Genomic DNA, 24,770 nt, shown 5'->3' on the forward strand with positions numbered 1-24,770 from the left:
ATATTTTTTTTTTAATTGAAAATGTATGTAGCATGAAAATGTATGTAGCACTGGATAATATTTTCGCTCACCGTGCAGATTTCTTTTAGGGTTAAGATTTATAAAATAAGTAGTTGATACTAGCTCCTAAGATAATGGTGCATCCTTTGCTATTTTAGTTATGCCTAGTGTTTATCAATTTAAAGCCTGTTTGTGTTGTTTAAGTATTTCAAAAGGTGATTTTCTACTCAACGAATATTTTTTTTCAGTTTGTGTATGATTTCTAAGTGCTGTTCAGTATTAATTTTTTAGTAATTTTCTTCTTCTTACATCTCTAACAGCTAGTTAGAAATGCAAAGCGATTGCTAAAAATGTATGTCTTTCAAACTAATGAGAACAAAATACAACACGAACTTACTGGTCTCACTAAGAAATTACTTTCAATTAATACTAAAAAATCATAAATTTGCTAATTAAAAGTAAAAAAAAAATAATTTTTTTTGTACTTTTTTGGTTTGTTATTTGGTATTGTATACAAGACCTTGGCGATGCAAGAAATTTTTAAAATTTTATACTTAACCGACCAATTTCATACTTTGCAGGTAACACATAGACTACTATTAAAACATAATCAAACGAAATCGTAAGATAAAAAATAATTTATTTTCAAATTATACATTACAAGTAATATACATCTACAATTGATAACAAGCATTCTAAAATGACTAGAAATAAAAGCATGAAGTCTGGATCATTTCCTTTGACCTTATTAAAAAAAAGAGATCAATACAAATGTAATTTTTTTTTGTTTCTAGAGTATTTTTATCACAAAAACAAAAGCCTACATTGTTAAAAGCAACTTTTTAAATAGGATGATCTATGAAAAAGAAAAATGATTTCAAACAACTCAAAACTTGAAGTTTCAGGTGGAAAATTATTTATTTCCGAAACAGCAATTTTACTTCTTAATATTATCTAAAAAACTTTGATAAAAGTATTAGCAAATCATATTTTAATATATTCTGACAAAACTATTTAACTGAAACAAACAATAATTTTTGAATATAATTTCTGTTATTTTTCGGATATTTAAGTTAAATTCAATTACTATTCTTAGAATCAAAACAATATTTTAAATAGAACATGAACAAGCAATTTATTTAAAAGCACAGTTATCTAAAATTATTCGAAAAGCTTATATTCTTAAAATTTTTAACTAATTAATTGTTTGTGTAGTTTTTAAATGTAATTAATTTTTTAGTGTATTAAAATTAATATTCTAATTTTTTAGGTAACTTAATTTAAGTCATACCCATTTAATTATTTAATTAATTTAACAATTTAAGTCATACCCAATTGCCCTGCTCATTCGCTAAATATTTTATACTTAAAAGTTTAACCTAAATATTCTATATGTAATAAGATACCTGCATAATCCTTATAAATATAATTTCTTTTCAGTTTCGTATGATTATGGTGTTTTTCATAATTAAAATTGATAGCACTAAATGAATGATCATTATCTTAATCCTGAATGTTGAAAGGAAAGATATACAGAAGTACAAAAAGCTACTAAATGCGAATAAAAGTCAGCGCAACGTATATCCTAGGTGTAACGAAACTACCAGCCTTTTTATATATTTCAAGAAACTTTGTCAAAGAAGCCAAAAAATCTATAAACGGGATCATAATTTAATGAATCACTACTAATGAAAGTGGGGTTAAATACCTCAAAACCTGTATATTGCCGTTCAAAGCGATATTTAGAAATATCTTCAAGTTTTCTCTTGCAACTATTCTTGATTTTATGATTTTAGTCCCGATTTCCCAAGTGAGGATTCATTTGATTGATTTCGATAGCGTTTTTTAATTTTATTTGTCTACTTTTTTGACTAAAATTCGGGAAAAGTGACAAAGATTGTCCTGTGCAAATTAACAAAAAAGTTATTGCCTGTAGTTTAATTGCAAATGAATATTCAGATTGAAGCTTTAGCATCTTTGTTTGAGGGTTATATTATATATTTTACAAAGGATTAATTTTTTTACGACTACCAATCTATATTTTTTATTTTATTGAATTTTTTTTCAAATTTGAATTTATAACTGCAAGTTAGAAAAAATTGAAACTAATTTTTTTTGCAAAATTTTTCCAAAACTAGTATTTTCCAAAAATATGAAATGACCTGGATTGCTTTTAAAATTTTATGAAAAAAGATTAAATTAAATATTTTGTATTATCTTTTTACAAATTTTGTAAATTCTGAAATATTTAATTGTAAAAAAATGTCACTTTCTTATAATTGAAAATATTTATAATTGCTTCAGTACGCATTTGAAAATGTCACTCAACAGCAATAAATATTATACTTAAAAATGCAATTTGAAGCATTAAGGAGCATAATAAAATTATTCACACTGATACGAAAAAATAGGTATGATGAACAAATAACCAAAATTTATACCTAGAACAGTTTACATTATTTAATATTAATGGAAACAAGACAATGAAATTTTTTTGGTTCAGAAAAACTTAACAAAAAGTAAGGGGAAAAAGGCTATTAGAGACGACAAGAGAAAAATAACTTTCTTAAAAGTAATTAGATTTTTTTCTATTTAATACTTTTTATGCTAAAAAGACATAAAAGATATTGTCTTGAGTTAGGTAAAACGAAATAAAAAAAATAAACTAAGTAAAGGAATAGTGAAAACTAAAAGTATATGCATAAAAATAATTATTTAATTTTAATTTTTAGTGGTATGGATAACGTTATGTCAGTTTTAATTTAGCCTATTAAATACGAACGTTTTGAAAACTAGTAAACATGAACTTAAGGTAAAAATGAATTATTAATAATTCTATTAATCATTAATCGGTTTTGGTATTAAACCAGGTTTTTCAAGTCAAAACCAGCTCGATCCGAAACACTTTTTTTTTAAAAAATAAAATTTATTCCAAAAGTAAACTAATTTTGACAATGAAAGTATCTTTAAAATAATTATTTAAGGAAATCGGATTTTATCCAATTTCCTGCATGAGAAATTCATTTTGTTACATCTGTAACATTTCTGAAAATTGATCTTGCTGGTTTTGAAACCGAGGATCGCAAATATACTTTTATAAATTGAAAAAAAAAATTCAAAATCTATATTAAACTAAATTTCTTCAAATGTTTCATGGATCCACGGTACGTGATGTGCCACGGATGTATAAACTCCTGGTAACAAAGGTCTTGCGCATCCGATTCCAGCAGATACTATGCCAACTACCGTAAAAGAGCCATCTTTCTTAACAACCAATGGACCACCAGAGTCACCCTGAAAGAATGGCGAATCATTAAGAATTTAAACATTTCCTTAAAAAAAGTATTTGTATAATAAATATTGCGAAAAAATTAAAATAAATTGAGCCGATTTTATATCGATACACAGCAAAAAATGTAAGAGATTTTTGAAGTAGATACTGCAATAAAATGATGTTTATAGTAATAAGAAGTCTCGCAGTGGACTGATCATAAAGACACAGTTCCCAGTAGAACACTGAAGTCAAGCATCACTGGCTGCTGTCAGTAAGCGGGTGGATGACCACTTAGATCAGCCTGCGTAGAGACCGGGGGTGCGTGGTAACGGTTCTCGTTAAACTGTTCTACCGTAAAGTGCTCGACTTCGCGTAGGTCATCGGGATACCAAAGCAGGGGTGCCATCCCATCTGCAGATGATCAAAATTGAGATGGCATGTCTTCGGATCATCCTCAGGGATGTATCCCAGACAGTCACCAATAGCCCATTGTGTAGCTCTAGTGCGACGTAAATAAATACCTACCTACCTCCCTAGTAATAAAAAATAAAGTTTATAGTATTATAAAAATAAAGTTCATAGTATTATAAAATGAAGTTCATAATACAAAATGAAGTTTACATTTATTAGTATATATGGGAAGGAGTTAAAGGGGTAAGACAATTAAGCACCAGCAAAGTTACTCATGTCTCTCTCAGCGATAATTCAGTGACTAAGGCAAAATTCAATGATGAGAAAATCGAAATCAAACACCGACAACATGAAATCAGTACCAATAGAACTCTCACCAGCACACTAACAAGACTCCGGACAGGACACTTTAGGGGGATGAAGACTCATGGTGACGGAATAAGGACTTACTGCCTCTGCAAAAATTGCCCAGACATAGAATTAACCCCCGTACATCTTTTCAACCATCCCGCTATACTGGCGCAATTGCAAAAAATAAGTGACAGTCTGTGGGCGGACTTATATGAAGATAATTGCCTTCGAATTTTAGATGTTGTATATAGGACCTTTGATCACATTTAAAATTATTTTCTGTCCATGACACGACACCAAACAACTAACCAACCATGGGAAGGAGTTTTCTTTCAGAGATATTTTGCTCTTATTTACTTTCTGTTAACTTCTTTTTGGTTAAATAAGTTATCTCTGCGCAATCTCTAATCTGTCAATAATTACGCTTATATAAAAAAGTATGGTCAAATCTACCAGAATATGCTAAAATTCTAGTCATCGTGTTTCTGGTTCTATGGGAATATGTACCAGAAATTTTAATAATTTTTGCTGAAGTGTTTTGGTAATTATATTGGTAAAATTAACAATAAAATATGATTTTATAACCTGTGATAAAATTTGATAAATGTAAATTTTGAATATTTTATCTGGATACCCTAGGGCAGGGCATAAAATCCATTTATTCGGTTGAAATTAATACTCAATTTTATATATTTTATTAAATATGTGATAATAAGAACTGTAATTCTTAAAAAGCTAATTTTCGGTAAACTGTTACCGTACGAACGGAAAAATTACCAAATGACGGGTTTTAAACCGTGCATATTTTGACTTTATTATCAAAATTTTGTTCTTTTTTTGTTTTGTTTTTCTAAACAGAAACACCGATACATCACGGTATATCAGAATTTCTTCTTTCCGTGTTGTTATCCGAGTAGTTATAATATTTGGTGATTATTAAAATTTTATGCCATTCTCATAAAAGAAAACTGAGTTAATTATGAACCTACTAGTTGAACCACGAAATTAATTTTAACGGAGACTGGTAAATATTACTGGGTGTACAGTAATGTTAATAAATTATAATCACACTAATTAAAAGTATGAAACAATCATACTTGGTACTGAATGAGATGCCTAGACAATGTGAGATACGTTTAATCATTTTGTATTTCCCGCTCTATTTTCGACATTGCAATACTAGGCTGGATTTCCAATTTTGTTTATATTATATATTATACATAATTCTAGGGAATTAATTATTATAAATGATACATTATTATAAAATTATTAAAAATGGTACACTATTTCAACGTTTATTGAAAAAAATCATAACCGATTAAAGTTTATATTTATTAAGAATCATACAATAAAATCCATTTTCTTTTGTTTAGAAATTCTCTCTAAATTGCTTAACAACTCTTTTCTTTGTTTAAAAATACTCAACATAATGAAAGCATGCCTCAAGATAGGGGAGAGGGGGGCACATGTGAACAAATTTTTTTATTTCTTCACTTTTCGAAAAATATCATCAATTTTTCATAGTAAAGAAGTCCATATGTTTAAATAGTATTTTCTTTGTCTTGTGGAATTTTTTGAGATTTTTCAATAAAATATTTCTTTACTTTATAATATTTTAGAAAAATGACTTCAATTGTTCACATGTGCCCCTATTGGGGGCACATGTGAACAGGCCTGGGGCACATATGAACAAGATTAAAAACACAAAGCAATCATCATATTTCAAAGAAAAAAAATCTTTAATATAACAGATATAGATACGCATTATACTGAGGGGGTTGTAGCTTACTATGTGAATTTAAATTGTACAACAGTACTGTCAATGAGAAAATAATTTTTCAGCTGTACAATAATTTATCCGTAATTGGGTTTTTCGCAACTTCATGTTCCACGGGTGTTGTAATGGGCCTTTTTCTTTCTTCTCTAATACTCTTTCATGCTTTTTTTTCATTTTTTCTATCTTTTCATTTGTAGCTTTAACAATTCTATTTTCTCAGGTGTATCAGTTAATATGCGTGATGCGCAATCAACCATTTAATAAAAAAAAATTTTTTTAAAGGAAAAATTAATAAATTAATTATGGAAAATTAAATAATGATAATTTTAAATGCATACATATTTTTTAAACCTATAATATCATGAGGATAATAATCTTAATACTATGTAGGGGCACTTGTGAACTGTTCACATCTGCCCCAGATGTTTTGTTCACAAGTGCCCCCATCATCCTTCTTAAACCTAACTTGAAAAATAAAGAACTTTTAATTGAGTAAAAAAAAAGAATAATTGTCATAAACTTACCTGAATGTTCATATAATGATCTGCAATAGTTAATTTTAGTTTATTAGTTGATTTATATTATACTTTCACTTGGAGAAGCGAGCGATTATAATATATGCAACACCAGCTGATACAAAGAAATTGTCAGAATAGATCAACAAAATGTCTCATTGTTCTGAAAGTTTTTCAGAGAGGTAGGACTAGTACTGCCATCAATTGAAAATTTTTCGAGATTTTTTATTTCAAATCATATTGGTAAAACATACCATGTTCACATGTGCCCCCTGTTCACATGTGCCCCCCTCTCCCCTATACATCAAGTCATATAAGGGTTTGTCGGGAAGGCATTCGATCAATATATATTTTATTTTAGGATTTTACCTTAGCCTTAGGCTTCGATTTAGTTTAATAGTTTTGTCAATAGTTTCTGAATATATTTGTTCTGTCATCTCAAGATTCCTATATGGATTTCCTTTTGTGAGAATGAAGTTACTCTGTTTTGCTGTTAGTACACTTCTTATGGATTGAGTGATTATATGTTTTTTGAAAGATTTCTCTGATAATTATTGATTTACATAATTTTTTCACAATAAAAGACTCCTGTTGATGTTAAATAAAAGGTAAACTTATATAGTGATTGTTTTAATTTAAAAATAATAGCTAATGTAACAATTTTATGAGTCTTAAAGGCTGCTTTTTAAATATTTTGATGTATGTTGCATTCACTATATATTTGGAAATTTGAATTAAATAAAAATCTTTATTCAATCTAAAGTAAAATCGTATGGATGCGATGTTACTTGTAGTACAACTAAAGTCCGGATACTACAAATTAATAATAATTAAAATTTAAAAATTGTAAGTGTATTGGTGAAGTTATTATGTAATGTTGCAATGTGTTTAGAATGCATTTTATATACATTTATTTCTATGACAAAAATACATCTGAGAAAAGTATACAAGCGATTTTTGTGTCTTGTGTTCTAGAAATTACTGATGATTTCTGAAATCACCTGAAAAAATTAAATAAAAGGATAACGGTTTTGTGCGTGTTGCTATAAAACTAAGAATCATTCTTTATAAGCTTCGAAATTATTTACAATATTTATCAGCAGATGACACTACTAACTAAAAAGTTATCTAACTCAAGACAAAAACAAAAACAAAAGTTATCTAACTCATCTAACCTATTTGATTTTAAAACATTGTAAGATAAATTAAAAAGTTTTAATAAAAAGTTATTTAAAAGCTACGTTGTAACTATAATAAAAACCAACTAGCTATTTTATAAATATAATAATACAGATGAGTTGAATGCTTTAAAATATGATACTTAAAATTGATTAATATTTGAAATGCCGTAATAGATATGTTATGCCATTTTAATATTAACAAGACAAAGTAATTAACAACAGTAATTAACAAAATTTAACAAAACACTACTACACTCAACATGAATTATTTAAAAATAAAGAACTCATAAAATATGTTACTTTTATGAAATATTGAAGTATTTATTACTTCAAAATTCAAAAACATTAAAAAATTGCTGTAATGGAATGCAAATGAAATCCAATAACTAGACCTACTGTATTAATAACAATAGAAATGCTATTATGTTTAAAAAATTATATTGCAATTATATTCTTTTATATAAGATTATAATACGGACTTTTCTTTTCAAAAGCCACTTTTTTAGCCTATTTGATTTTAAAATATTGTAAGATAAATTAAAAAGTTTTATTAAAAAGTTATTTAAAAGCTAAACCAACTAGCTATTTTGAAAATATAATAATACAGAAGAGTTGAGAGCTTTAAAACATGATACTTACAATTGATTAATATTTGAAATGCTATAATAGATATGTTATGCCCTTTTATTATTGACAAGACAAAGTTACAGTAATTAATAAAATACTACTTCACTCAACATGAATTATTTAAGAAAAGAAAAGAACTCATAAAATAGGTCACTTTTATGAAATATTGAAACATTTATTACTTTAAAATTCAAAAACATTAAAAAAGTTGCTGTAATGGAATGCAAACGAAATCTAATATCATAGACCTACTGTATTAATAACAATAGAAATGCAATTATATTTAAAAATTTCTAACAAATTTTGATACACATAAATGAAATCATCAGTGCGTTATGATTGCAACGATGTTAGTAATTACACGAATGTGATTCGTGACTAATTTAATTATTTAACTAAATTAATTTAATTAAGTTTAACATATAGTTCAAAACATTGTTCGCTATATTTCAAATGAATGAATTTCATGCCGTCTTAATAAATTTAGTTTTTCTAATGTTTAACTAACTTAAAATTTAATTACGTTTCATATTTCATTTGAAATCTATTATTTGTTTGAATTTTATGTATGAAATATCAATTTTAATGAGTTTTAAAACATTTTTGTCGAAAGAAATATTTATTACTAATTACTTTATCACAAATAAATGTATCGAGTAATTTTATATCAATATCTCTGTATCATATTACAACTTAAAAGACAATAATGTGTAAAACCAATATAATTATAAATTAATGTATAACATTAGAATAAGCATATATAACATTATAATAAGTATAATTGTCATAATGCGTAGTTAGTATAGTATTAATAATATAATTGCTACTCATTAATGTAAGGAAAAGCACAGAAATTTATTATTATCGATTACTCTTTTATGTGCAAATGATTTGTATTATTTTAGATCAATATATCTTCATTACATAATTTTGAAGCAAATTTATTGCCTAAACGCTAGACTTATTTGAGCCAAATTAAACCATACTGCAGACCGAAGATAAAAAAAAATACTCAGTTGTGTTGCTTGATGCAAGATAATACGACATTTCCAGGGGGGGGGGAGTGTCATGTTAACAGGTAAAAGAAGGTTCTCTCCTCGAAATGAAGCAAAAAGGGAGGTAGTTTTACCCAGAAAGTCCCCTATCTCGAGAAGTATCACGAAAGCGTTTTTTCGTAATTCAAAACTTGAAATCGATTAAAAAAAAAAAAAAAAAAAAAAAAAAAACCACAGTCACATATTCCACAATTTTTTTAGTCAAATCGAAAATTATTTAGGCTTTCTTAAATGGGCCTAAAATTTAAAGTTTTGATTAAAAAACGTAAATTTTATATTTTTAAATGTATAAACAAAAGTAACTTTTAATTTTCAGGTTTAAAAATTTAAAGTCGTTGCAAAATAATCGCAAAGAAAAAGCTAGCATTTAAAACACTTCCTGAAATTTAGAGGGAAACGTTAATTTTCATTGACAACTAAGCACATTTTCAGTCGTCTATTTATTATTTAGGTTAGGTTATTTCAATACATTTTGCGTTAGTTTAATTTTTCAGTCATATTTCATACGTAATTTTTTTATGTTATTTTGAAATCAACGTTTTTTTTAACTTAAAAACTAAAAGTTCCTCTTTAATTATTTAAAAAAAATTAAAATTTACGTTGTTGGTAAGAAAAAATGGAACTTTGGATTCATTTAGAAAACCTAAATATTTTTAAATTTGACTAAAGTTTTTTTAAAAGCTATATTGATAATATTTTATATACTGATGTTTTGGATTTCTAAAAAGCAATTTTACTATTTGTGCTGCACCGTTATTTAGTGAATATGAACTTGGTCCGAATACTTGACTCAATTCTCTGCCCAGGGCACAAAGATGCACACAAGATACAAAAAATTCAGTATCAAATTGCGGTATAAAGTATAGACACTTTAGTGCATTATCAGTAAACTCAGTTTTACCATATAATCATATAATCCATTTTTGCCGCAAACTATCATGCCCTACTTTTTACAGTAATATTTATTAAAATTGTGATTTTATGGTAATTATTACAGTAAAAATTAGGTATATTAGATTTTTGTTCCGTAACATGAGTTGGTAAAGATGTATTTTACAGTGAAAAGTACCGGCATCCTGAGTGCCGGTACTTTTTAGCGTAATTTGATTCAGAATTTTTTATGATGCACGTAATCTGTTACTTCAATAAATGAAGAATGTGCAGAATTTTTATAATATGATTAAATCATAGCATTTTAACATTAGAGTAATAAAATTTTGAATTAAATATTTTTAAAATTTAAAATTCAACTCTTAAGTTAAACTTACTTGACAAGAGTCCTTTTTCCCCTCTCTGTATCCTGCACATATCTGCCCATCGTGAAATTTCACTCTTTTCTTTGCTTCGTCAAACAGATTTTGGCATTGTGTTCTGTTCATTATAGGAACTTGAACTTTTTGTAGTATCTTTGCTCGTACACCACCTGGAAGGATGAAGCACTTACTTAAATTCTAGAGGAAATGCATTTCATACATTTAAATTTTTTTTGGATCGAATTGCGGTAAAAAGTACCGGCACTCAGGGTGTCCGTACATTTTACTATAAAATCCTCTTTCACTGGAACTTGCAACGGTACAAAAATCTGATATAGAGTATTTTTCACTCTAATTAATTACACTCTAATTAATTATTACGGATAATATTTCACAGTAAAAATGGATTTTAAAGTAAAATAGATTTTTTGAATGATGCATCTGAAGTGCGGATACTTTTACCGTATTTTGATCCGAAGATATTTTTGTATGTATGCGATCTTTCCTTAATACGCGAAACCTCCATTTATCCAAAGAAGATGGTGGACTCAACCAAAAATAATCTAAAACACCAGTGAAGGTGAAATAAGGACGATAATATGAGAAAACAGAAACTTTCTAATGGTTGTAGGGTGAGCATAAATGGAGCTTGAAAAAATTTCTTTTGCTGACTTTTTAATTTAATCGTTGGAATTTTTTTTTTAGTTGAATGTGAATTATTACTTTTATTTGTCTAATGCAATCTTTTTGTCATAAAATTGTCGACAGATAGCAATAATCTAAGATTTTAGCAATTGGAGATTAAGTGGATGCTATATCGCGGGCGAAACCTTTCATGGCAAATTAAAATAGTTAATTATTTACAAACCCATATTTTTTGTATATTATTTCTGTTGTTAATTAACATTTACAATCATTAAGTAATTTATAAGCAAGTCTATTATAAAAAACTTCTTCCACTGTTCATAAATTTTTGTATTTTTAAATAATTGTGAATTTTTTCACTTTAATGCCACAACTTTAATAATAATTAAAAAAAGCGATGTCAAATATAAATTGATAAGAGTTTTGCTACTGAAATGAGAATAATTAATCTCGATAGCTAAAAGGAATTTTTAAAATCACTTTAAATTATCATAAGTTAAAATATTTATTTTATTTGATAAATGTTCAAATATTTTACAAAATTAAATAAATGTAGCTTTATCTTTATTCCTAAGTCATTATTTTTATTTGTTCACTAAAAATGCAAAGACTTAGCTTTCATTTTAATGAAACTTAATTATATTTTGTAGATATTTATAATATTTAAAGTATTATTCCTAAAGTATAAAGTATAATATTTAAAGTAATACTATTCAAAGTTTTTAAATATAATTTATACCAATAGCTTAAAAATTTTAATCAAACCTTTGCTAAATAAAGTTAATGCATATTAAATTAAAAATCAACTTCTGGATAAAAAAATATTTTTCAAATTTTAACATTAATTATGTTTCATTTCACTATTTTTATTTTAATAATTGTATCTGATAATAGAATATTCTGTGCTTCAAGATTTTCAGAAAATTTTACTAAACTGCAATTTTTAATGACAATTATTTATATACAAATATATTATATAAGAATAATTTCGTAAATATCAATGATTAAACATAATAATAATACATTTAATGACTTAAAAATACAGTTTGAAGTAACTTTTGTTTAAAATTTTGTTTAAAGAGCTTTTAGGGATTAACTTTGTGTGATTAACATTTCCGATACTTTTAAAACTAGGTAGTATTATAATAAATAATGGAATATAGGTATGCAATATTGCATAAATATGCTTCATTAATTGAAAATAATATGAAATATAGTAAATTACTCAAAAATTTATAAGTTAAATAAGCATCTAATTTTTTAGATACAATGAACTGGAAATGTTTCTGTTAAATACTCAAGGAATAACTTCTATTAGCAACATAAAATGTTCTCGACATATTTAAATGTTGAAAGCTTCAATGTATAACTATTATGCAAATACTTAACAAATCACCGAATTTAAACAATCTTTGCCTACATTTAGTACGAAAAAATATAACATAGATGTTAAATTTAATTTAATATTATTAAGAAAAATTAGAATTACACGTAATTAATAATTTAAACTATCTGTAATTTGAAACGTAATAAAATTTATGTCTTAATTTGTTTTAAAAATTAATTTGTAATACAAAATATTGTGTGAAATGAAACGTACAGTTTTTAAAGGGCAAACGCTGTAAAGGGAAGATATTGCGAAGCAAATAGAATAAATATTATATAGCTTAAGTTTCTCCGTTTCTCATTTGTTAGTAAATTAGTTATAATTAAATAGAAATTTTTTAAACATAAGGTGAGCTTAAACATTCCAATAACCAACGAAAAGTTTTTTTTTCTTTTAAGTTTATGGAATATATGGAATTAAAATTTTTATTAATAAAATATTATTTGAAACGTATGTAAGAATATATAATAAAATAAAAGTTTCCATTTGAAATCGGCAATTAATTGGCTGAGCTGGACCTTTAAGAGGCTTTTTCCTTTTTAATCTTGGATTTTAGATTAAATTTTTAATTTGCTCTTTTCTTTCTCACTTAACACCTTTTCGAAAAGATTAAATTTTTTTTCCAATGCCCACCTGGAGAATGACCTTTCGACATACAGAGAATGAAGGAACATCCATGCCCTGCCCGGGATTTGAACCTTGAGCCAAGGCCAGTTCCCTGATCCCTACACAGGCCAGTCGGCAAAAGATTAAAAATAAAGGTGACGTTTTGTTAGATTAGGAGAAGTAGTGAATGATTATTTTAAGAACTTTCAGTAATTTTTTCTTTCAGAAATGTAAAGCAATAAAATTATGCTGTTTGTTGTTTCGAGTAATTAATTTAAAACGGCACATTTGTCTGTTTTCATATTGCTTATTATAATTTAGTTTTATTATAGTTTAAACTAATGAAAACCGGTTTGGATACTGCTGATAGTTTTTTTAAGCATAATTTACGCAAAAACAATGCTGACTGCAGAATTATATTTTAATAATTTTATCAGAAAAAATGAATGAAGAATCTAAATTACCTCATACCTTGTAACAAAAATTATGATTAAATGACAACCTTGTATTTCACATGATGCGATAAGCACTGGCTTATAAATAACATATTTTTATTTATCCTATTTTTAGAAATTATTCTTTTTATTCAGTCTATTTATAAAAATTAAATAAAAAGAATTAGAAGCATATTCAGAATTTTCCTATCCCTTTGATAGTCGAGTTCGATATAGAGCAAAAAAAAAAAAAAAAAAAACCTCTTAGAATCCAATCACAGTTTCAATCGAAATAAACGCGAGAAAGTATAACAAATAAAGAAAAGAACAAATTCATTATTTAAACACAATATTCACATAGATATAAGCTCATAGGAAGTGTTACCGTTTTCTTGCAGAAATCCCCAACCCATTATCGTTCCTTGTTGACCAGAGAAGTCTTCTTCGTGGTCAGGTAGACAAGCTGGCCATACGTAACTTTCGTAACCAATGGGCTTCATGAGTTTCAACAAAGCTATATCATTATTATACCTTCTTGGCTGGTATAGTTTGGGATGCTTGAATATCTTCTCAACACGGTAGTCTGATTCAGAATGATTTGTTTCTGCTTGACTTAAATCATACTCACCAACTCTTACAGTGAAATGTTTTGCTGAATAGCTAGAATAGAGAGAAAAAAAATGCAATTTTCTCTTAAGGGAATATAAAAGATAATATATATTGATTTTTTTCATTGTATTCTATATTTTTGTATCGAGATTAGGGAAAAATACAACTTTCTCTTAAAAGCATATCAAAGATAATATATAATGATTTTTTTAATGCATTCTATATTTTAGTATGGAAATTTTGAAAAAAATGCGCAATTTTCTTTTAAAAGAACGTAAAAGATAATCAGCAATGTTTTTTTTATTGTGTTCTATATTTTTGTATCAAGATTCGAGAAAAAAAGCAATTTTCTTTTAAAGGAATATAAAAGATACTGTATAATGTTTTTTGCTTTATGGTATTTAATATTTTTGTATCAGAATGCTGAGAAATTTTCAATTTTCTTTTAGCGGATGTAGCGTATCTACCACTACTAAATTACAACTACAATTCACTAGTATATAAGACATGTTAACTCGACTCTATGTTGGGGTACCTTTTCATAGATGACGGTTGACATTGTCGATTACTCTCCCCTCCCCACATTGGTGACCCGGACGTGATGTGAACACGCCTACCTTGGCAGTAACGCCCACTTCTATCTGAACACGCTTACTTCGATGGATGGTACACATTGAACAGTTGACTTGCTACTAGTGACTGCGACGTTATGCACCTCCTCGCACTGTTGCTACTCAGTCTCGTCTCGATCACACACATCGTCAACCTGCATATACCCGACTGCTAAAGGCAACACAGGAGCGACTACGACCTTGATCTTAATACAGCTCTCATGACTAATGTTCAAAAACCCGGTCACCTTAATCCAGCTCTCCCGGTCTGTCACAAATACAACAACTAGTGGCATCCATGCATCGAATTCTATCACAGCTATAATTCTGGTGGGGGAGTACTGTAACGTATCTACCACTACTAAATTACAACTACAATTCACTAGTATATAAGACATGTTAACTCGACTCTATGTTGGGATACCTTTTCATAGATGACGGTAAACATTGTCGATTACTCTTCCCCCCCCCCCCACACACACGGATGTAAAAGATAATAATAATGATAGGGATTTTTTTATGGTATTCTGCATTTTTGTATAAGGATTATGGAAAAAATTTTTTTTATTGGTGTATATTAGATAATATATAATGATTTTTTTATTGTATTATCCATTTTTGTACAAGGATTACGGATATGACTTATTGATGTGATTCTCTGAAACGAATAAGAAGTGCTAGAATATGGTTACATGTTATTTTAAAAGGGAATGCATATACATACAGGGAATACTTAAGTCAGAGGATGGCATCTTGGAGCCAATTTTTCAACTTTTTATTATTTTATACAAAAGTAACAATTCTAAAAACTTAGAAATGCTTTTAGGAATAACATTATACGTTTTATATTAATATAATTTTTTACGAACGAATTCTGATATACACTTTTAAGAAAAATTTCAGAAAGAAGAATGGATCAAAGGTGCAACAGGTGTTGTATCTTGAGCAACCACATGTTATATTTTGAACCATTGGATGCTACTTTTTATAACATTCATTTCTTGCTTTTTTTTAAAACTAATTAGCTCATTGAATTTGTATATTCATGCACTTAAATATATGCAATTTGGATTCTCATGAAATTCAATTCAATGCAATTTTGTAAGAAGTAGAATATAAGTTTACTTTAATATAATTTTGGGTGAACGAATTCTTTTATACACTTCAGAAAAAAAATTGAGAAAGAAGAATCTTACAAAGGTACAACATGGTGTAAAACTCAAATTCCACACCCGATCCAATGATCTTCTGCTGCCTGGCATTTGAGAGGGAAGATTTGAAACAAAGATCCATTTCCTTGCATTTTCTAAACGTATAGAGACTCATTGAACTGTTCAGCTTATTCACTAGACCAGTTAAGATAAGCATCAACAACAATGCAACATGGTGTTGTACTTTGAACGATTACATTTTGCATTTTGCACCATTGGATGTCACACTTATATAACATTTTTAAGGTTTGTTTTCTTTTGAACTAATTGGTTGTTGGAATGTTGATATTTATGCAATTAAAATTTGTTTTCATGTAACTTGCATAAATTGAAAAAAATCATATTCATAATACTGAAGAATATTTTATTGGAATCTTTAAAAATAAAGTATAGCTTTCCATGAAAATAAAAAGTTTTATTTATTGGTAATAGCATAATTTAATGGGAAATTTTTTTTTTGTGTTAACAGTATCTGTTGCATATACCGTGTACAAACCGAATCAATAAAACCCACACTATAAATAATAAACACAGAATTAATAACAGGCAGAACTATCAATTAAAGGTGCTATAAAGATACTAGGCCAAAGTACACAAAGATGCACATTTTGTTTGAGTTTGTTGGTCTTGATGCAAATGAATAATTTGCCTAAATTATTATTTTCAAATACTTTAATTGCTTATGTATTGGAAAAAAAATGTCAAATTAATAATTTCATATGCACTTAAGTTGTCACCTATGTTACTTGATTTGCATGAATGAGCAGAAAATGCTATCCTTCATTTGTCACATCATATTTTGTTTTTCATAAAAATTTTAGTGTGTAGTCAATCGTTGTTTTGTTGTAGTGATTTTAAAAGTCAATTGTGTAGTTTTTAAGTTAAGAACGTGTGCCACATGTAACTGTACGAACGTACGTAATTTACGAACCTTCGTAAGGAATTATATAAAGAATATAAGCTAAGTTGAACTACGTGAAGTAAACAAGTAGTCATAAACAATTTTCATGAGTCAAATAGCATCGGGTAAGACCCTATCATATCCGACTGCCAAGGTGGTGGGTTTAATAATTAAAGATAATAAATAAATAAGGAGTTATCAGTTGTTGAATTTATTTAAAATATTACCTACAGATACTAACTAATAATTACCTACTAATAATTACCTACAGAATAAATAAAACAACAGAATAAATCGGTGCTGTCAAAACTAAAATTTTTATAAAATTGGCATCGATAAGCAAGTAGCCTTTATCTTTAATTCATTCCCAAATAACATCGCCATTGTTTGCAGAGAGTTAAATGTAATTTCTGATAAATGACAGACTTTATCTAGTAAAAAAAAAAGCATGTCCTGGTTTAATATATCTCTCGAATTCGTTTAACTTCCTTCCACCATACGATTTTTGGTTTACATGAATTACTGAAAAAAAAGCGAAGAAACAATATTTCAGGAAAAAAAGTTATTATTATTTTTTGATAAAATGTAAGGATTTCCCTGGTGTTTCATTATGCATATTACAAAATTTTCTTACTTGAAAAATTTGTTGTGAACATCTATTTATTCCATAGTTTACATTGTAATTGTACCGTATTTAAAATTTTTAAATTCCTTGTAACTTTTAATTCGATAAATTAAGTATTCACAGATAATTATTTGATACAAGGCTTAAAACAAACAAATTAAAACTTCTATACCTTTTTTAGCTCCTTTAATCATAACTAAAGATATATTTGTACAATACAACTTATTTTGTAATTTAATCTGAGACAAAAATAGTTCTTCCTTACTAATCCTTGCGATGTAATTAGAGAATAGTTAGTTGTTAACTAATGATGAATAACTGATCATTTATTCAATACTAACGCAAACCAGACATTTTATATCTATTTATTGTAGCTTATAAGACCAGAAATACTTTCAGTGTAGTTAAAAAGGTAAAAATTGTTGAATAAAGAGAATCAAAGTATACATGTTTGTAATTAGTATTCTATCAACTACATATGTGTTCTTAGATCCATTATAATTAGTATTCTACGAACCATAAAATTAATTTAAGTCACATTTTTGGGATCCTTGATGTGTTTACATCCAGAATTTACACAATTTATATGAACTATAACTAATTATTTACACAAATAAACAAAGTCTGAATTTGTATGGTTTTATAAAAATTAAGATATTTTTTCCAATTAATAATAAAAAATTACTGTTTTTAAAAATAATTGTTTTCAAAAAAATATAGATTGAATGTTTTTGTTTTCAACATTGTACTGATAAACTATACAGTTAAATGAAATGGAAAATATTGTAAGTTTAAAGCGCAAAAATATTCCATTGAAATTTCCATTTAAATTTTATATTCTAAGCTTTAGAAACGGAGCATATTGGCAGTCTTAATTTTTAAATTGACTTAATAACTGAATACTTTAACAAGTTTATTATTTGATGTTATAAAGTGTTGAGGAATCTTCTAGAAAATTCATCATAATTTAATTGTCTTATGCTAGTATGACTGTAATAAAAATTACGAAAGAATGAAAATTTGATTCTATTATGATGTATTTTAATAGTACTACATTCATAACCAAACTCATTTCCTTGTAAAATACATATTTCGAAATTGAATACATATTTAATGATCACGCTCAATTAAATGGACGCTCAATTAAATTACGTTCAATTGAAATTAAATGTCAGTTAGGCCATAATCTAGTTATAGCTTTGCTCATGCATTTTTTTTAATTTCTTCTCACTAGCTCCACAGGCTTTTAATGTAAATAAAATTCCGTTACATTACAGAAAATGTTTGGCAACAAAGTTGCTAGAGATCATCCGCATGCTACGGAAGAAAAAAAAGCTTAGACGGAAGTTTTCTGAAACAGAACATTACAGGAAATATTTGTACGCAGCAGATAATTTTAGAAAGTCATTGTATGGTCCTCGCAATGCGGCATAGAAATTTGGTATGAAGGTATATTCTTTGTTTTGCCCAGTTACAGGTTTGTAAAATTTTTATTAATGTTTTAAATATTTCATTTTTTGTGTGATTTTATGCGATTTTTCAAGGAATTGAAAACCATCACGCTTGAAAGAAAGGTCGAATTTTTTTTTCTTCTCATTATTAAGTTTAGACGATCCGAAGGGTACCCGGAGCCTTCCAGTCATGAAGCAAATTTATTGACCACCATAAAGGCCAGTCGGTATGTACTTTTATGCATCAAGTTATTTGTTGCCGATTTTTTACTAAAGCTTTTCATATTCAGAACCGAAAAAATCTGTCCTCAACAAATGAAGTCTGCATCAATTATTATAGATTTTTATTTGTTAATAAAAATGCCTCTCCTTACAAATAGCTATGTAGTTCAACAGTAAATTTTTATATGTTTAGAGATGAGGAATTTTCAGTTGGGAAGTTACAGAATTACTGCGTTTTTTTAACGGAACTTTTTTTTACAGAGTTGGTAGTCTTTCTTTTCAACACAGCTCCACTGCACTCTCAAATCGGAAATCTTTTCTAAGTTCTTGATTTTCTCTTTCTTGACTACCTCTTTTTTCTATTGCTATGAAGCTTACCTTTCATGGTTTTATTTAGTATTTCTGTTTCATTCATTCTTTCGCGGCGAGTTTCTTTTTGGTTTTATAAATCTCAAGATATTTTCTTGCTCAATAAACTTTTTAATTTCTGGATTCTGCACAGGCCATTTACTTCTATAGGTTCCTGGATTTTGCTCATAAAACAGCGTTCATAACTTTTGAACAGATTTTGATCTCTCTTAGTCAAGATCTATGTTTTTGATTCGCACGTAACTATTTTTCTAATAAAACTATTGTACAGTGTGCTAAAAAAGAAGTACCAAAAGAAAAACTTTCCATCGGAGGGAAGTATCCAGTTCGGATATTCGCACAATAAGACTTAATTCTGATGGTTCTAGGGTCGAGCCTTAAATGTTAGTGTAGACGATAATTAGTAAATTAATTAGGGCAGACGATAATTAATAATTTAATTAGTGCAGACGATAATTAATAAATTAATTGGTGCAGACGATACGAAATCTGACACAGAAATTCTCTGAATAAACATACCTTTTTTCTTGACAGATTTGTATTTCTGACTTAAAAGGGAAAGTCTCAATCTCGAAAATGTAGTTAAAATAGTTTGGTCAGGAGTGTAGTCAAAAGTTTGAACTGCTTATTTTAATTTAACTTTTCCGAGTATTTCGCTATAACTCCAGAGCTCAAGGAATCAAAGCATTTTTCCTCACAATTGTAAAATTATCCAAAAATAATTTATCCAAAGATAATACAATGCAAAGATAATTTTTATTAATTAATTATTATTTTTTATTATTTCATTTAATGATAGTCGAAAATAAGTAAGGTTTAAGGTAAGGTAAGTAAATCAAAAATAAGAATGTAAAAATTGAAAGGTTTACAAGTTTTTACATTACTTTAAAGAGCGTAAATTTAAATGGCAAAACACAATATTTTAATGAAATTAGTCAAATGCTCTAAAAACTATGAACCTCTAAATGATGACAGAACCTCTAAATGATGACAAAGAATCTCCAAATGATAGCTCAAAGACTATTCGACTGATTTCGTTAAAAATACGTTCATTTATTTAAAGTTGTTCAAGATGTTTCCCTCTTTTGCGCACTACACATCTACATTTTACAAGTCTTTGAAATTAGTGTACATTCCAATATTTTATGATAGATATAGAATGCTTTGTTTCTATTTTGTATTTGTTTATTTATACAATCATGTCTCTCACATAATTTAGTTTAATAAAAGTGTTTTCAAATTTGAAGTTTTGTAGCTGAATTTTGTATTGGTCTTATTTATTCAAATCTTAACATTATTATGCACTTAGTTTATTTCGGAATATTTTATTTGAGTTATCTATTAATTATTTCGTTATTTTTATTATACTATTATATTTTTTTAAAGAAAAAACATAGCATTAATTTAAAAAACGCCAAAAAGATTTTGTCTGAAATCAATTTAGTTATTTTATATTTTTCACAAGTTTCAGAATTAGGCAAGATCAAACGCTTTTTTGACACTAAAATTTTCGCAAATTGCATTTATGCAATAAAAGTTTTTTGTATTTAAATACTTTTGAAGTCTTGATACATAATCTAGTTAAAGGAAAAATTTGTTAATCTCATGCAAATATTCATTTTTTATGATTCGAATATTTTGTAGTTTTATAAAAGTGTACAAATGTAATTGATGTTAAAAACATATTTAAAAATTTTTTTTGCACTTGCTTCAAAAGGTTTAATCTCTTGTTTATTTTTTTAATAAAAATCTTTCAATTTAGTAGTTACATTATCTTTTTAAAGAACAATTATTAAACAAAGATAGAGTGACTTTCTTTAAGTAGATATTTAAGAATTAAGTAATAAGAAAGATAGTCTGATTATTTAATTTTTAATAAATATTCTTATAAATTGCTTTAACTTTACAGTTTTTAAAATGTAACTAAAATTTTATTGAAGGAGTTATTCCTTTCTTTCTTACAAAGTATGTAAGTTTTATCAGAATAAATTTAAAATATTACCATGAAGCAAACGTATTAGTTTTTTTCGAATTTTTTAATTTGATTATTAATCACAGTAAGTTAAGTGTAAGCTTTGTTTAATTTGTAATATCTCTTATTGGATAAAATAATAGTTAAGTTTTAATAGTTTACGATAAAAATGCCTTAAAATTATAATGTTTACTTTTTACATTGACGATTACCAGATTAATTTCAATTGTCAGATTATTATCAATGAACTTGAACAATATTTTGATTAGAAAGTTGATTTTCGTGTGTAGATTTTCTTTTCTCATTTTTCACAGAAATTTGGAAACCCTATAAACCAATAAGTATGATTACATTGTTAAGACATTTAAGAAAAATTGTACCATCATAATTATTTTTCTTCATAACTTTAGTGAAATTTTGTTATGAATGAAAAAAAAAACATTTTCAGTTTATCAGTAATTCTCAATGCTCATAACTATTTAACACCTTCGGTTTATTATGTCGGTTTATCATTTACTGCCAAATACGATTCATTACAAAACTAAGAGTTTTTTATTTATTTTTCCACACATGCACAGTATAATGGAACTACCGTAAATGCTTGTAATATGTGCAGTTTTTAAAAATTTTTAAAAATTTTTTAAGTAAATTATTTTGTAATTAATTTTTAAATTGCTCGAAAAATATTGTGTGATTCCATTCAGTACTTAAAAAGTTATGACAAAAAAAGATAATTTAATGAAGTTAGTTTCTTATGAAAAGGTTCAAATATCTATAAATATTCACTCTAGGTTTACGAAATTTTATACAGTTATTAAAAGTAACAACTAAAGTAATTAAGACAAGTTACAAACTTGTTGCTTGAATTTTTGGCATAAAGTGCTTAAAAATACTTGCTTTCATTCGTAATTTATTGTCGGTCTCCCCAATCTCTGAAAGCTGTAAATCTTATTGCTAAGTATGAAAAATTGCATAAACTAACATCTCTTAAGTAATAAAATAATCTTTTTGCTATTTGCTGAGAAATTTAAAAAAAAAAGCCTGAAAACTCAAAGTGTCTCTTCCATTAATGTAGGGTAGTGTATTAATAAATTTTGTTGATATTTCGTGCCAAGCTCTGTTAGTAATTAAGTAAAGGCTTCAACTCAGTCATAGACTCAAAGAAAATTTTAAATTTTTTCATTGAAAAAAGTGGTTTTTTTTTAAAAAAATTATTAACTTTGAAAGATAATTTTTCGTAATTATTGTAGAATAATGTATTTACATACCTTGTTACACAATGTGCTGCAGTTAAAACCCATAATTTCTTTAAGATGACACCACCACAGTGGTGTTGACCATATGCGCTTCCTCCTAAACGTAGAGATACCTGAAATAAACGTAAAAAAAAGTGCTTTTAATTGATAAGCTATCATCACCTCACGAAGCATAAGTGGTCTTAATTACGTTTAAAACCTGTTTTTTTTTTAATATTTAACTCGTGTGAAATTAAATATGAAGTGAGTAATTACTGATTGGATATTAATGTTTCACAAGTGACTCTTCGATTCTTAGCATTAAAACTTTCAAGAATTACGAAATATACGCTTACACTGTTAAAATTTTAATTCTAAAATTATTGTAAAACACCCGGCAACAGTCTGTTTATCCATGCGATTAACCGTAAAGTTTACGGGGAAAAACATTTTTTTTTATTTACGGGTTTGAAACCGTTTTTAACTAGTACGGTTATAAGACAAAGAATATAAAAATATATGTTTTTTAACCACTTACAACTAGCATGTTTTCAAAATTGTAAAAAAGAATCTTAAATGGATATAGGAACTAGGCTTTTCGTTAGTCAATGAGCATTGGATAGGTCAGAACAATGGGCACTCTTCATGCGTTGAAGGGAATGGATGAAATATTGTGGTGTCAACGCTGGGACTCAAACCTCATGTCTGCTGGTCATGAGACTAACAAATCAGCCTTTTTGGTTGTAATATGTTTGAGTTGCAAGGAACTAAGCGTCTCTATTAGGTGGGTTTGGTTGGTGCGGTTGCTCTGGTTGTTTAACCGTACTAGGTGAAAACAGTTAATAAACAGTTTTTCTCAGTTATTTTCTCAGTAACCATGAAATTCCACTTGTGAGTAACCAATGCTTTGATACAGTTTTTTTCCTATTAACTTTTCGATTTTTAGCATTTAATGATTACATTGATTTTTTAGATTCTATTTTTATTTACTTATTGAAACCATGAAATTCTATTTGTGAGTAACCAATGCTTTTATACAGTTTTTTTCTATTAACTTCACGATTTTTAGAATTTAATGATTACATTGATTTTCAAGATTTTATTTTCGTTTACTTATTGAAACCATGAAATTCAATTTGTGAGTAACCAATGTTTAGATACAGTTTCTTGTCTATTAACTTTTCGATTTTTAGCAGCTAATGATTACATTGATTTTCAAGATTCTATATTTATTTACTTATTGAAACCATGAAATTCCACTTGTGAGTTACCAATGTTTTGATACCGTTTTTTTTTCTATTAACTTTTCGATTTTTAGCATTTAATGATTGCATTGATATTTAAGATTCTATATTTATTTACTTATTGAAACCATGAAATTCTATTTGTGAGTAACCAATGCTTTCATACAGTTTTTTTCCTATTAACTTTTCTATTTTTAACATTTAATGATTGCATTGATATTTAAGATTTTATTTATATTTACTCCTTGAAGCCATGAAATGACGCTTGTGAGTGACTAATGGTTTGATGTAGTTTTTTCATATAACTCTTCAATATTTAACATTAAATCATGATGTTATGTTTTTAATATTCTGTTTTTGTAATTAGGAGCAAATGGAATAGTTAGAGAAAAAGAAGAAAAATAAAATGTAAATAAATAATGAATAATGATGGAATTTAAAAATTTAGTTTCTCTAAATAAAGTTTACATTATTATTCTTTCATGGATAAATATCGTTACATTTCACTTTCATCATTCTTTTCTGTAATCTAGTGGGATTGGTACCTCGGTCTTGGTTTTTACTTTATTTTATAACCGTCGTTGAACAGCCGACCCAATTTTTGGGTTTACGACTGCTTTGGATGTTCAACTCCTTAGACTCGTAATTTTGAACCCAATCCAGAAGACAAAGGAACTCGTGGATCAAGTATTGGGATAAATTGCCTTCGTGGAGAACTTTCGATGGGACTAACCCACATTTGCTTTACATGGAGAGGAAGACCTCGAGAACCTCCCACGGTTAGCCTGACGGCAAGGGGACTCT

General features: G+C 27.3%; 1 protein-coding gene across 1 annotated transcript in view; it reads right to left on the minus strand.

Moving 5' to 3' along the window:
- Positions 1-680: 680 nt before the first annotated feature.
- The window catches only part of LOC107437907 (trypsin-1), a 34,617-nt gene continuing 10,527 nt past the window's right edge, over positions 681-24,770 (minus strand). The window contains exons 3-6 of the mRNA XM_016050045.4: positions 22,756-22,856; positions 13,902-14,176; positions 10,460-10,614; positions 681-3,294 (exon numbers count right to left, since the gene is read on the minus strand). Coding sequence (XP_015905531.1) covers positions 3,133-3,294; positions 10,460-10,614; positions 13,902-14,176; positions 22,756-22,856 — 693 coding nt within the window. The 3' untranslated portion in view covers positions 681-3,132. The remainder of the gene's footprint in view (positions 3,295-10,459; positions 10,615-13,901; positions 14,177-22,755; positions 22,857-24,770) is intronic.

The sequence above is a fragment of the Parasteatoda tepidariorum genome, chromosome 2, assembly GCF_982258835.1.
Source record: "Parasteatoda tepidariorum strain Cologne lab strain chromosome 2, Ptep-v5.0, whole genome shotgun sequence".
Taxonomy (NCBI): Eukaryota; Metazoa; Arthropoda; class Arachnida; order Araneae; family Theridiidae; genus Parasteatoda; species Parasteatoda tepidariorum.